Source organism: Poromitra crassiceps (genome assembly GCF_964638095.1).
Source record: "Poromitra crassiceps genome assembly, chromosome: 1".
In the NCBI taxonomy this organism is placed as follows: Eukaryota; Metazoa; Chordata; class Actinopteri; order Beryciformes; family Melamphaidae; genus Poromitra; species Poromitra crassiceps.
This window is the reverse complement of record NC_139623.1, coordinates 34,751,552-34,767,386: the sequence shown is the minus strand read 5'-3', so window position 1 is coordinate 34,767,386 and position 15,835 is coordinate 34,751,552. Positions and strand designations below refer to the sequence as shown.

At 42.5% G+C, this 15,835-nt stretch overlaps 1 protein-coding gene across 1 annotated transcript in view; it reads left to right on the top strand.

The window, feature by feature from the left end:
- The window catches only part of sec24a (SEC24 homolog A, COPII coat complex component), a 76,911-nt gene that overhangs the window by 47,194 nt on the left and 13,882 nt on the right, over window positions 1-15,835 (top strand). Inside the window, exons 15-17 of the mRNA XM_083649503.1 lie at window positions 2,232-2,390; window positions 5,971-6,144; window positions 8,859-8,969. Of these exons, the coding sequence (XP_083505629.1) occupies window positions 2,232-2,390; window positions 5,971-6,144; window positions 8,859-8,969 (444 nt within the window). The remainder of the gene's footprint in view (window positions 1-2,231; window positions 2,391-5,970; window positions 6,145-8,858; window positions 8,970-15,835) is intronic.

Here is a 15,835-nt window from a genome sequence, read left to right as displayed (position 1 = left end):
AGCATGGTAAATACCGCTGATATTTATCTGATTTCGAGATTATGGACAATGCATTTGAATTCGATGGCCGCCTGTATTTATTTGAGCTGGAATAACATCATATGGATTACAAACTGAGGATTGGGGAGAACGGGAGCTGCTCTCTACCAATGTGAGACAGCAAACAGAGCAGGCTGAACATGCTGCACCAAGGTAAATACGGTACATCGTTCATTTCTCATTGTCTCTATAGCCACTTCTTAACATGCAGTGGAATCCGTATTATAACCTGCACCTAGCCGGTTGGCCTGCATGTTAAACAACAATTAGCCGGCCTATGCGCACTCCCGCGACTCCGTATCTTATCTACCTCGACCACCGGTATAAGATCCGCTTCCACGCAATCGTGGCTCATGTTTAACAGTGGCAGGTCATTATCCGCATATCCGTAGTGGGCAGGTGTGGCTCTTCGTGACTCACTTCACGTTCACTAGTTTATTAATTAATGAATCGTTCGGGCAATCGCTTATATCAATGAGCAAACTCACGGTTTCCTCAAGTGCTGCTGATAAAAATCGCAAGTTTGCTTTGCACATGCGGAGCGCTGATCATGAAGAAACTGCCGCAAGCGTATTGCGAGAATTCTCGCAGCGACAGAGAAGTCCTCTGCAGGTTGTAAAGCTTATTATTATGTCCGTTAATTTAGCCACTAATATCAACATCATTTCAGCATAAATAACCTACTAGAACCTCAATTGATTTGCCATGGAGTATTTAATGGGCAGCTTTCATTTATTTGTCTGAACACTTTATGGAGCTCATCGTCTCAAAGCTCACAACACGCAACAAGGGATTTCGTTCTCAGATGTAGGCTACAGGTAACACAATATTCTTACCTTTTGCCCTTCAGTTGAAAGTAAAGCAAATATTCTCATGTTGTGAAGTAGGCTATAAGTCCGTTCTGAAAGCGAGTTGGATGCCCGCGTGTCAACCAGCTGCAGTCCCTCGTCATCGTGTCAATATAGACCGCTTCAGAAAATATAGGCTATAAAGTTTGACTTACTGCACGTCTCATCTCTGGCTTGTTGCAGGTAGGCAACTTCTTAATTTAGATTATCTTTCAAGTTATTTAATTTCATGTTCTTCGATGCAAAGAGACATTTAATGTAGGCCCGCCAGTGTTCTTTAGGCTTACCGTAATTAAACGGGAATATATGACAAACTCAGTTCACAAAGTGTGTGACGAGTTCATTCACTATAATAAAATACATTTGTTGGATAATACCTTTTGTTTTTTGTGTTTTATTGTTTAATCTTAATGGGTCTGCAAACCCGAACCGAATTAATTAATTAAATAAGGAGCGGTGTGCGTGCAGCTCCTCCCTTTGCGCAGACCGCACCGCAGTGAATAGTTAGAAAATTATTTGGAAATCAAAAAATGATTTAAAATTTAGATTTCGTTTGCTAAGAATTATACAATAATGTGTTATGTATTTATGAAATGATCAGGCTACTATACATCTATCTTTTTTCAATAGGCTACATTTTGACTGGGCCTGTAATTATTCTATAAGGCCGGAATTCTGGAATGTTGCGGCTCAATTGGCCGGCCAGAAAAAATGCTAGTGGAATCCCTGGTTTGGTTACAAATTCGCTAAAGCTGTTTCCTATCACATTTCTTTTTTTCGATAGGCCTACATGCTACCGGGCCCCCCCCCCCCGCCGCCCACTGGCAGAAAAAACGGCTCATATCCAGTTGTTTCTTAACAAAGACCCCTCATGTTTAGAAAGGCAAAACCTGAAAATATTCTGCTCTGTCTAGCCTGACATGATCCAGATAACATGTTTAAAAGGCACTTATGATATACCTAATAAGGATATGAGTCGCTGTGTGTCAGAAAATAAGCTATTTACAGGACGTAAATACACGCATTACACATGCCCCGTATTCCTCGTTTCCAGGCCACTGCTCAAAGCATATTATCGTTTCAGTGCATGGATCAAACAGAAAATCATAATTAAAGCTGGAAATAAGGTCCAGGTTGTAAAAAACTGGAATTCTCCTTTAATTTGTCTACACAACATCAATGTGTCATCAGTCATTTCAAAAAAGCTAGATAAAGAAATAAGAGGCAATCGGAAAGGGTTTTTGATTTCAACTAGACCAGGTGCGAGCAGGAGAGTCAGTATAAATCTACTTTTTATCATGAGGAAAAGAAGACCTCACATCTCATTCCTGCCTCTCCTCCCAGGTTGCATATCCAGATACTCTGCGGGGAGTGTGTACTACTACCCCTCCTACCACCAGCTTCACAGCCCCTCGCAGGTGGAGCGCTTCCAGAAGGATCTGAAGAGATACCTGACCAGGAAGATCGGCTTCGAGGCCGTCATGAGGATACGCTGCACCAAAGGTCAGGTGGAGTCCGAAGTGGAGAACTTCAGGAAAATTAAACCTTCCTGACACATTCGTACATGTGACAGGAAGGTTTGAGATATTTGACATAATCTCACATTTTTTCTCTGAGCAGTGGTGTGATTTACAGTCTTTTGGACACATAACTCCCATTAAATAAAATATATATATACTTTTTTATGCCTCCGCCGGGGATAGCCAGGCCGGAGGCATAATGGATCCGAGTTGTCCGTACGTCCGTCAGATGTTCGTTAACGCGATATCTGAGGAATGCTTTGACGGAATTTCATCAAATTTGCCTCAAACATCGACTAGGACTCAAGGATGAACTGATTAGATTTGGGTGGTCAAAGGCCAAGGTCACTGTAACCTCTCAAACGTCATTTTCAAGCTTGTTAACGCAATATCTCAGGAATGCCTTGACGGAGTTTCATCAAATTTGCCTCAAACATCGACTTGGCCTCAATGATGAACTGATTAGATTTTCGTGGTCAAAGGTCAAGGTCACTGTGACCTCATGAATGCCATTCCCCAAGTTCGTTAAAGCGATATCTCAAGAACGGCTTCATGGAATTTCTTCCAATTTGGCTCAAACGTCGACTTGGGTGCAAGGATGAACGGATTACATTTTGGTGATCAAAGGTCAAAGCTCAAGGTCACTGTGACCTCTCCAACGCCATTTTCAAGCTTGTTAACGCCATATCTCAGGAATGCCTTGACGGAATTTCATCAAATTTGCCTCAAACATTAACTTGGCCTCAAGGATGAACTGATTACATTTTGGTGGTCAAAGTTCAAGGTCACTGTGACCTCACAAACGCCATTCCAAAGTTCGTTAACGCGATATCTCAAGAACGGCTTGATGGAATTTCTTCTGATTTGGCTCAAACATTGACTTCGACGCAAGGATGAACTGATTCCATTTTGGTTATCAAAGGTCAAATTTCAAGGTCACTGTGACCTCACAAACCCAATTTCCAAGCTCTGTAACGCAACATCTCAGGAGCGCCTTGATGGAATTTCTTCCAATTTGCCTCAAATGGCGATTTGGACTCAAGAATTAACTAATGGCGGAGGCATAAATCCGCGGTGCGGTCGTTCTAGTTTTTATGCTTTTTTGTGTTCCTTGTCACATCCTTTAGGTGTTTTTATTGCCCCTGCTTTTCTTCTCCCCTCTTTTATTTATTATTTTATGTTATTTTAATCACCAAAAATAGATTATGTGTTCTTCCCTGTGAAGAACACATGCCTGCTGTGAGAATTATATGAGAGCTTACTTGTGTGTGTATCACACAGTCCATATCAAAAGTTTGGACCTTTATAGCCCCTCTTCTAAGAAGACCTTTTTTGATTTAATTTTTTAGCTACTTTATTTATTACATTCTGAATTCTATGACTTATAGAAAGATGATATGCTCTTTCTAACTTTCTTAACATGTTAATAAATAATAATACAGGCCACTTTTACTGCAGTACGTCCCAGCAATTAGAGAGCTGCAAAGCCCGAGGTAGGGGTGGGCGATATGATGATATTTGATCGTTAGCGATTAGAATGTCTCCACGATCTGCCTTTCCAGACAGATCGTTAGTATCGTGCTACATGTAGTGCACATTCTATCAGTTGCATTTCTATGTCTGAAAGACGCTTCCAAGGCTTTCCTCCCATCCCCCTTTTCACTTCACAAAAGTGCGAGCAGCATAGCGGGGCTAGAGGGGGAGTTGGTTTGACACACACATACACACTTAACCAGGGCTCGACACTAAGGACTTCCCATCATCCCGGGGACGTTAAAAATAGCGTCAGGGACGATGAAAATTTATTTGGGGACGGAGCCGGGACAATAGTTGAAAAAATAAAAATAGCCTAAACACACGCTCATTACAATGACAATGAACGGCGATGAAAATGACACAAACGCAAATGAAACCTCTTTACAACACACACTAAACAAATGCGGGTAGAGAGACAGACAGACAGGCAGATAGAGTGAAGCTCATGGCGCAATCATATCTATGGCTGCTTTACAGTCTGAGTTTAATTTGCTTCAGTCGGATTTGGGCAGTTATTTTAAATGCGAGGACGCATTACTCTTAATCTGCTGTCATCCTGCCTCGTATTCCCAGGTGAGCGTGTTTCTGTTCCGTTTCCCCCTCTCTCACTGCTTAAACCTCAACGCTGTGGTATGTGCGCGTGCATGTTGTGTGCCGAGCTGGTGCCGACCCGCATGTCAGACAGACCTCTTTCTCTCTCTCTCCGTCTGTCGGTCTCTCGTTCTCCATTAAACTAGCAAATTAAAACAACAATCACGTGCAAGATCACCCAACAAAAGCAACCGACGGTGGACTCAATCGCAAATAGCCCATATATTCGTCCCATCGCCCAACCCCACTGTATAGCCTAAATAATAGTGAACCAATACATATATAGATAGATAGAGTGAGCATATGCATGCTTGTGAACATTATTTCTTAGCACATTAATTATTGTAAACTCAGCGTAAATGAATGACATGAAAATATTTTTAAAACAAATTGTATTTTAAATTTCCATTACTTTTCATGACCATACGAACCCTGAAATTAGTTTGGTTGTACTTGTACTGTTCAGTAACTTGCAAAATAATCTTAAAAACCAATATGAAAAAGAATCGTATAAGATCATGGATGGTGATCCTGCCTGAAAAAAATCGTGATATGATATTTTTGCCACATCGCCCATACCTAGCCCGAGGGTACCCGAAAGGGCCCCTCAGGCCTGACCAATTAGGCCCGGGGTCGGGCTTTTTTTTATCCAGTGATGGGACTGGGGCTTGTTTCAAAAATAAAATAAAGTTGTATTTCTCACCTAATTTTACACAAAAGACAGCACGTCATTCACAACAGCATATGCTTTTATTTTGAAAAATTATGTCAGGAAGTCCGAACAATCCCTCCAGCTGGCTGTGAAAAATAAACAAAGCTAAACGCTACATGCAGTCATCGAGATGGTCAAGCTGAAAGCTAGCAGAGCGAGAGTTTTTGAAAGTTCCCAAGGGAAAGCTGCAAAATATACAATCATGTTCCTGCAAAGTGCCTGCAAATGGAAAGTTAAAGTCTAATAGTTTTGGCTGATTCTTGAATTTAGCCGGTTGGCGAAGATTTGTGACATGTGAGGAGGCCTAACGTTATTCAATAGGGAGAGGGGCAGACGGGGAGAGAGCAGTGGTGGCTCTGCAGCATGCGCAGCACAGACAGAGAGATAGGGAGAGAGAGATGTGTCATCATATGATATCGTGATATTGACTTCGGACCTGGGGCCGGGCTCGGGCCCAATGGGTAGGGCCGGGGCCGGAATGCCACCGGCCTGGGTCGGGCTGGGGCTGAAATTCCAGGGCCGTACAGCTCTCTACCAACAATAGAGCTTGCACAGCTTGTGAATACATTAAAATGTGATGGATGGCTGTTCGACCTTGCAGTAAAAGCTCTGCTAATCAATCTGAAAGACAAAACGTCTCCAGACCCCAGACACAGATTTTTTGGGGGCTACCTTTTTGCATAGGATAGTATTATAGGTTGGTAACCCCATTTTCTCTCCGCAGGTCTGTCCATCCACACGTTCCACGGAAACTTCTTTGTGCGCTCCACCGATCTTTTGTCACTTCCTAACGTAAACCCAGACGCTGGCTTCGCTGTTCAGATGTCCATTGAGGAAAACCTGGTGGACATGCAGGTCGTCTCCTTCCAGGCCGCGCTGCTGTACACGTCCAGTAAAGGTACACGCACTCAGAGACACACACACACACACACCAGGTTATGGAATCTCTGGAATATCATGGAATTTTGAGGGATTGTATTCCAGACAGGGAAAGTAAATTCACTTAACAGGAATTTCAGAATTTTTTCTCCACAGCAGAACAGGTGTAGTGGAAACCAGGCTTTCACCCCTTTTGAAAAATATTAACCAGAGGGCACTCGGGAGAGGTCATACCTCCGCCAACCTTTCTACAAAGTTTGTGGTGTTACATGAATCCGTCTGGAAGTTGGCCATGCGCCCGTTTTTTGGGCCAGTGGGCGTGGAAAGTTAATCAGTTCCAAGTTGGCCCATGACTTATTTTTCAAAAAATAATTTTGGTGTTACGTGAATCCGTTTGGAACTTAGGCGCCTTTTTTGTGATTGGCCACGCCCATAACTATAACTTTCTGAGATATCATGCCCACAAACAGACAGGGGGGTGAAAACATAACCTCCCGGCCAACTCAGGTAATAAACCAGGAAGGATGAACATTTCCAGGTCATTAACACGTTCACTGCCGTGGACGAGTTAACTCGTCAAGCAAAAACCAACGCTTGACTGCCGTGGACGAGTTAACTCGTCAAAAAAAAAAAAAAAAAGATTTGACGGTGGGACGTGGATCCAAGCCCCCTACGTCTCCTATAAAAATATGGGAGCCACTGAACGTGTACAACCCATTCCACCGACCCACTAAGTGGCGACAGTGCTCTCCAGAGCAACAGAAAGCCAAGAAAAAACAGCAGCGTGAGGAAGCCATTCTCATGAAAATGGATTGGCGAAAACGCTTTCGCTTTCGCGCTGGGAGCTGGCGGTGGGGGATTGCAAATTTGCATAATAGATTATGGGTGCAACACACTTTGAAACACCAGCAGAAAGCCCAGAATCGCACGCAGCTTCATCAAAGCTCACAACCGAAAACCCAGAAACAAACGAGCCCGATTTTACAGTCTAATCCAGACTCGCCCGACGAGCGGCCGCGCCAGCAGCAGCAGCACAGACAGACAGGCAGCAGAAACTCGCCTGTAACAAACACTGCAAAGCCACCAGAGACACACCTACGGAGGGAGGAGTTTGAAGGAGAGGGGGGTGCGGGTGCTGTTATGGAGGAAATTACTGTTCAGAACGATATTGTTTAGATGTCTGATGTGTTACTGATGCCAAAAATAAATGGTTAAAGTGACTGTTCTGCCTGTTCTATCGAATCACGCACGCACGCACACACACACACACACACACACACACACACACACACACACACACACAACACAATACAGTATACACACTTGCCCAAGGGCACCCATAATCACAGGCACGTGAGGTGGTTCTAAAAATCCATTTATCTCAAAACTCTCTGAAAATCTCTGAAACCATGCTGTATTCAACTGCTAATGCCTACATAACTACTAACTCTACAAACTAACTCTTTTAGACAGAGAAAGCACACATTCTATTAGTTCTTTTGAGATATTTTGTGTTCACAAAATCCTAACAGAAAAGAATCCTCGGCTCTTGAAAGATGAGCCAGAATCCTCAAAAAAAACCTTGGCAGAAGCTACCTACAGTAAAAAAAAAAAACTGTTGGCAGTGAATGTGTTAAGAAGCTCTGACTTAGTTATAGAAAGCAATGGGAAAGATCTTGGGTTTTTACATCATGGCCATAGTTGGAACCTTGTATAACATGCACATACCTTTTAGTGGATGCTTTTATCCGAAGTGACTTGTAATACCATGACCATGCATTTTCTATTTGGCTGCCATGCATTCACATGGATTTATTATGGATGTTCATATGGATGGCAACTTGTCCCAATTTCCCCCTGGGGATCATTAAAGTCTTTCTGATTCTGATGGACCAGTAACTGTGTTGATGCTATTCTCTTAACCCAATATGCTACATGAGACTATGCATGCACAATTGTACATACACAGATATGATAAGTCCACAGACTTATTCACATATGGGAGTTATAATGGAATGGATGATAGTGAAACAGGTAATTAAACATGAAAAATGTTCAAACTTTGAATTTTAGATGATTAAATGTTAGCTTTGACCCTGAAAACATGTCTAAGATTTCTAAAAACGGATTGAAAATATTTTGTGTGTGGAAAGCCGCCATGTTTAAAATCTTTAAACTAAACAGACGTCTTTAAGTTAAACATGGGTGGGCTGACAAAAGGCCTCTCTGAGGAGCTGGAGAAGGTACAGAAACGACGCTGCAGGATCATTGGAATTCCGTCTTCTACTCTTCCATCTTTGAGTGAAAGGCGTAATGAGGCCGCCCTGCGTACCCTCACCAACATACTCAAGGATAGCTCCTCCCCAGAGAATACGTTGTGCCCACAAGCAGAACCAAAAGACATGAACTCTCTTTTCTTCCTCGTGCTCTTAAGCTGTTTTATAAATGACTTTATCTTATTTATCTTATTTAAATTACCTATTTATTTCAGGGTTTATGTTGATAAATTCATAGCTTTTGTCTATGATGATTGATCACTGTAAAGTTTTGATACATTTCAGGATCACTGTTTTAAAAACTGTGTTTTTATACTGTTGTACCCTGCCTAATCAAATCTTAATAAATGAAACTTGAAACATCTTAAATGTGAACTGTCTCTGTAGTTAGAGGTTTCTTCAAAGCCAAATGTAAAAAGTAGAAATAATGAAAGTATGTCCTGTTTCTTGTCTTCAGGAGAGCGGAGGATCCGTGTCCACACCATGTGTCTCCCTGTGGTCAACTCTCTGTCAGATATCTTTGCCGGTGCTGATGTTCAAGCCGTCACTGGACTGCTGGCTAGTATGGGTATGTACCACACTTGCAAACAGGCAGACTTTTTTTCTTTCTTCTTCTTAGAATAAAGTTGTTTTCGGCAACTTTTGAAACAAGATATTCTGGTGCTGTCACTGTGTAGAATACCTGGCTTACAAATCAAACTGCATGTTGGAGAAAATTGGTTGGATTTTATTCAAATTGACCAAACCTGACGCATTACATCTTCTCTTCTTACTATTACATTTTATATTTAAGATTGATAAGATAATATTGTCCATAAATGTCACAATTGCATAATGTTCATAATGCATATTGCACAGCCGTAAGGCAGATTTATGGTTACTGCGATGTGTCAGGCGGTGTTCATGGGGCAGAGCAGGGTTCAAGGTCCTTGAAGTGCTTGGATTTTGAGGGGAAGAAATCAGTACTGGAATACCTTGAAAATAACCCTCCCCCCAAGTGCTTAAAGCCCCCCTCCAGACAGATTTGCGCCTGTGTAAATCCTGGGTGTACAGTAGAAACGCAAAGCTGCGCGCACCGTAATAAACTACATCACTAGTCTAATCATTTGAGCCAAAGTTCATCTATTGGTAAGAACCGAAGGCTTATACCTTGTTCTACTGCAACATCATTGCTGGAGCACTGTTGTCCAAAAAGGATACGAGCCTCACTCCTACCTTCAATGCGATCTCGTCCAGAAGCCACAATATTGTTATAAATATCAACAACCAGCCAACAGATATCAAAGCTGGTGTACTTACATGGAAAAGATATGGAAAGAGCGTAACTCGAACTGGTTAAAAGTGACTATCGCAGCATTTTGAGCCAGAACACTTAGTTAGCAAACGTAGTGGCCAAGCTAACAGCAGATGGTATACTGTAGTATATTAAATATTGTATATAATTTGTCTGACACGTCACTCGTTGGACAACAATGTCTGACGTCACCACCTGTTTTTAGCATGACACGATGTTTACGACTTTGAGCCCAAAATAAGGTTATTTTTGTCAACAAACTACAGTGGCGAACACTTTGGCTAATTAGCACAGCAGGGAAAATGATGCCCCCCTTTGGGGCAAATTTATATTTGAAAATTAATTATTTGCTTTGTGTGAAGTCCTTGAAAAAAAAAGAAGTAATGTCTGTATGAACCCTGGGAGAGGACCTCCGCAGGAGGTCTGCGGAAGGTCCGCACTGAGCTCCGCACTCCTCTCAAAAAATGTTACTCCATGGAGGCCTCCGCAAACGCTGCAGGCAGTTCCAAGGCGATGATTGGGTAATGGTTGCTATGTTACTGTAGGGAAGTATTCAATTCGCACAAACTGACAGCTGACGACCGGCACTGCACTGCTACAACATTTACCATGAAATGCTGTGCCTCTGCGGCGAGAACGGTCTTAGCGTGAACACCGCGAACGCCAGAGACACCGCAGTAAGCATTTAGGGGGTAGCAGTAGCTCATGAGCTAGAGCTGTTGTCTGGAAATCGAAAGGTTCCCGGTTCGAGGCTGGCTCCTCCGGGCTACATGCCAAAATGTCCTTGAGCAAGACACTTAACCCCTAACTGCTCCCGACAAGCGGTTGGTGCCTTGCATGGCTGCAGATGCCGTCGGTGTGTGATTGGGTGAATGTGAGGTATTCATGTAAAAGCGCTTTGGGTAGTTGGTAGATGATATAAAGTGCGATCTAGTATAAATACAGTCCATTTGCCATACATTTGCCTTTAGTTCCTCAAATGTCTGACTAATTTCAACAAAGTTGCGCAAGTACACCGAAACTATATTCCATTATGAGTTTTATCTTCATGCCAGTCATCATTTCAACACAGGCAGGGCCCGCAATTCACCGGCCAGGTGGCAGGTATGGAAAAAATCCACCCGCCAGGGATATTGTTTACCGGCCAAAATAATATCGCATTTTTGTCACGTATACATCAGGGATTCCGCTAGGCATTTTTTCAGACGGCCAATGCAGCCGGTAACATTCCAGAATTCCGGCCATATCGAATATTTACCGGCCACTATTAAACAAAGGACGTTATATATATATATATATATATATATATATATATATATATATATATAATTGTTTAAAGAATCAATTTATTTCTCTATAGTCTATTCTTCATAGCCTCTATAGTCGATCTTTATTCCAATGTTGTTAAGAGGCCGATTCTGCAGCAAGAATATTTAATTGGTCGGCATTCAACAGGCACGTCATTCTCAGTAAGGATGCTTTTGTTATTGAAACAGACAACATGCATGCTCCTACTGTAGCCTATGTATCTGCATTTGCAGACACTCATGAACCAATATCTTCTGGACATTGCTTTGATGAAAAAACAATGCAGCTAAAAGTAATAACTGTGACAGTGTCAGTACAGACAGCACACAACTTGAATCTCCAGCAATAGGCTACGCACCTTAATCTCTCCCATTCCACACCTGGCACCTGCGTCAGCTCTCCTGCATTCGCTCTCGGCTCCCTTTTGGCTTTATTTGTGATAAGCATTTTGATTAATCTCCTCATATCATATGAGTGTCGGCAACAAGCGCGAGCGATTGATTAATTGATTGATTCGCCCGACATAGGCTGTCAATTTAGCAGATACCTCCGCTAAATTTCATTCCCGAGTCACGTTTGGTAGCCTATACGGGAGAACCAGAATGAAACAGCCAGAAAACTAGAGACAGTCTCACGAAGCTCATGTTGGCCGGCTGCGCACCAAAGCACACAATTTTAATTTTATATGACTATTTTGAGACCCTCCACGTGGCGAGTAGACCCCTGAGCGTCACACGACAAACGTAAAATCTAGTCGCCATTTGCGCTTGGCAGGTGTTAATTTCGGGCCCGGAACAGTGAACACAGATGTCCGATTTAAACTAATACCAGGCTGTTTCTGATGGATCAGAGCCTCACTCCAATAGTATGTTTCAAAAAGGACATTTTCCTACTGTCTGTGTGTGCGCGTGCGTGTGTGTGTGTGTGTGTGTGTGTGTGTGTGCGCGTGCGTGCATTCGTGGGCGCAATAAAGGGTAGCTCTCCGTTGATCTTTATTGTTAATTGTTGGTAAATGGTCTTTGGATATAGCTGGATGCTATACTCATAGCAGGCTTTTCCTCCGCTTCTCTGTAATTAGCGCTGACAGATGGCGGTGATGAGTGATGGCAGCTCCGGTTGCCTAGTAACGAGCCTGGGCTTTTGTGACACTCAAACACTACTTATACAACAGACACTTTCAATATGGAACAGCAGGAGTTTGACATGTAGCTCAGTCCAATCTTCACCAAACTTCTCAGTGGGAACATTGGTCACTAAGCAACTGTAAATGTATAGTCTATCCAAGTTTGAATGTCATTAATGAAAGTACACCCACACAACCACTCATTCGCTACATAAGACTGAAATAGATGGTTACAGTCACAATGAAATGAAGAATGGATTCACCTTTTAAGCAAATGTTACATGTTATGTACACAGATTTTTTTTAAATCAAATTCACACTACTATTACTTCCCACAAAATGGCTTACTTTTAGTGGTGTTCATAAAAATGCAACATCACAGATTTTATTTTTTTAGCCATCCCTTCTCCGCTGCATCGATCATATAAAACTTGGAACTTCACAATTTCCAAACTGACATAAATGGCAACATGGTATGTTATGGTATCTTTGGGTGTTCAACCCTGAAAATCTGGTTTCCTTTACCTAAGATAGTTTATTGTTTATTGTTTATTTGCACAAAGAAAATGAATAACAACAGATAGTACAGTTAGTTAATTTTTTTCCCCGTGTTATGCCATTTCTGGCCCATCCCACATGGGATTACAAGACACTATCATACCAAAATATATATAACCATCCGGCTGTACCTCAATATACAAACAAAAATAAACAAAGTATATAATATATACACATACGTATGTACATACACACACATACTGTACATACATATCCACATATACCGGTACTCGCATGCATACATACACTTTTTTTCTTTTTTTTTCTTTTTTCTTTTTTTTTACATTGCCTTTTCCTGATAAAGAGCTTTTTTTCCTCATGTTCCAAGCTTTTTCCAAGTAACAAGCCAGTCCAAAAGTTTCATACGTAAACAACCAACTCAAATTATGTGCATCATGATTATTAAGAAAATCAAAATCTGTTTTTATCTTACTGAACAAAATATTGCGTGGTTCACTGTAAAAAGGACAATAAAAAACATTTAATCATTTAAACAACACATTGGACACACCCGCTCTTCTTCTTCCAAACTGACATACCGTCCAGTTTCAATCATAAGCGGTAAAATACCAGATCTCAGCTGGGCTCTGTTTTTTTTATCAATTATAACTAACATAATTTTCAGTACCAAAATCATATTTAATCATACGAAACGTACACAGCTTTGGTTTAGTCCATATATCCTCAGCCCATCGCACCTTATACTGAGTAAACACAGATTCTCTAAGTATAGCAATGTTGATTTTGCTGTTATGGTGGTCTCGACCTAGTTTCAAGATGAAGACCAGACACGCTGCCTCACATCATATGTAATCCTAGTGTGACGACAAGTGTAATCCTAGTGTGATGTCCGTGTGACGCACTTGCCAATATGATGCCGGTAATGTCGTCAATGCCGAGGCTATGACGTGGCAGTACTTATAGCCATGCTCAGCGTGTCCTCGTCCTCTTTCCCTGATCCTTCTGGTCGCTGTACCTGAGCTGATTGCATTCCATTCTCTGAAGCTGTGTTTCGCTCATTTTTCAAGTCTCATCCATCCGCTGCCCTGTTCTGTTCCTGCCATCAAGCCATTCAGTCTCCCAGCGTCCGCTGTTCTGATCCTGCTAATCAAGCCATCGTAATCGCGGGTCCTGCTTGATCATCGTTCTCAGCATGTCCACGTTTGAGGCAGGCGCAGTTCCACGACGAGGTCGGGGAATTCGGCTCCCACGATTAAATGCTATTCCAGCCGGGGACGGCATGCAGCATGCTTCCCATCGTCAGCCCCGAGCGCAGGGGATGCCCGCGGAGCGCGTCTCGGACATTCAGTTGAGCGGCAGGCCCGAGCGCAACGGCAGGCCGCATCTAGGCCGGTGATCGGCACGAGGGGACGGATGAATGGCCCAGAGGCAGGAGGCGCGTCACTGTGAAGGCCCGATGGAGGACCGGCCACCCGTGGACGTGAAAGGACCCGCGAGAAAAGTATCAGTATTTCAGTATTAAAATGGGCGATTTACCGGCCCAGTAAAATCAGATGTAATCATCTCTTAAATACATAACATAGTGTCATATATTTTTAGCAATCAAATCGTAATTTTAAATCATTTTTGGCGTGTATTTCAAAAACAATCATCTAACCATTCACTGCGGTGGACTTTATGCCTCTCTCTGATGTCTTCACTCCCAGTTTCTTGGAAAGTCTCCCATTTAAATTGGCAAAGGACCGCCTCACCTATCTTGGCCTGACCATACCCAGAGATCCTAAATTAATATTTAAGTTGAATTTTGATGATTTTGTTTTAAGACTTAAACAATGTATAGAAAACTGGAAAATCTTGCCCTTGTCTATGATTGGCCGTATAAACTCAGTTAAGATGGTTTCACTTCCCAGGTTTTTCTATCTGTGTCAAAACCTCCCCATTTTCCTTACATCAGCTTTTTTCAAAGAACTGGACTCAATAATTCTGTCCTATCTGGAATTATAAAAATCATAGAATTTCAAAAATTCACTTGCAGAAACCTAAGTCTGAAGGCGGGTTGGCCTTACCAGTGTTTAGGCACTACTACTGGGCTGCCAATGTTAGAGCTCTAATGTTTTGGCGGCAAGGGACCCCTGACAATTTAGCTCTCGGGGCCCCCCTGTGGCTGAAAATGGAGGCCAGCTCTATTGTCAACTCTTCTCTGCCAGCCATCTTATTTTCTAAGCTAGAGAGGCCGGGGACTCTTAAGGATTTGGGTTTTGTTGTGAGAAACTCCCTCAGAATTCTAAACCAAGTTAGGAAAGTTTTAAGTCTACCAGATGTTTTGATCCACACTCCAATTTGTTTGAATCACTCTTTTCTGCCTCCTTGGTCAGATAGAAACTACCATGCCTGGAGTGAGAAGGGTCTGGCTTCCATCAAGGACCTATATATACTGTAGATAATCATTTTGCATCCTTTGATTTACTGAAAAGGAATTTTGAGTTGCCCGGCACGGACTGGCTCAGATTCCTACAAATCAGAAACTATGTTCGATCCAGCATTCAGGCCTTTGAAGCGCTCCCAAATGAACATGCTCTTTTTGATGTTTTGCTGAGCCCTCCTCACTCCAGGCACCTCATCTCTAGATTTGTGTGTCTATTTGATGACTGTACCATGGCCTCTACTGAGAGGATCAGAGAGGCATGGCAGGAAGAACTTGGTACTGAATTATCTGACATTATATGGGAAAGGAGCCTGTCGGTTGTACAACTCTGCTCAGTTAATAGCAGACATCAGCTGATCCAGTTTAATGTCACTCAGCGTCTCCATTACTCCAAGCATAGGCTACATAAGATATATCCCTCTGTCTCACCACTATGTGATAGGTGTCAGGGGTCAGAGGGCACATTGTCACATGCTTTTTGGTTCTGCGCTTCACTGTCCGGATTCTGGGCTAAGATATTTGACTGGTACTAGAAGGCTTATAAAATAACCCTTCAGCCCGAAGCAGAACTTGCCATCTTCGGCTGCTCGGAACTCTCTCTGGACTTCCCCACAACTGTGCAGCAATCTCTGACACAAGGGACAATTGTTGCCAAAAAACTAATCTTGAAAGAATGGAAGTCTTCTACTTTGCCATCTTTTCAATTGTGGCTGACGGAAATGACCTCTGTTATACGGATGGAGAGGATTAGGTTCCTGAGGACCG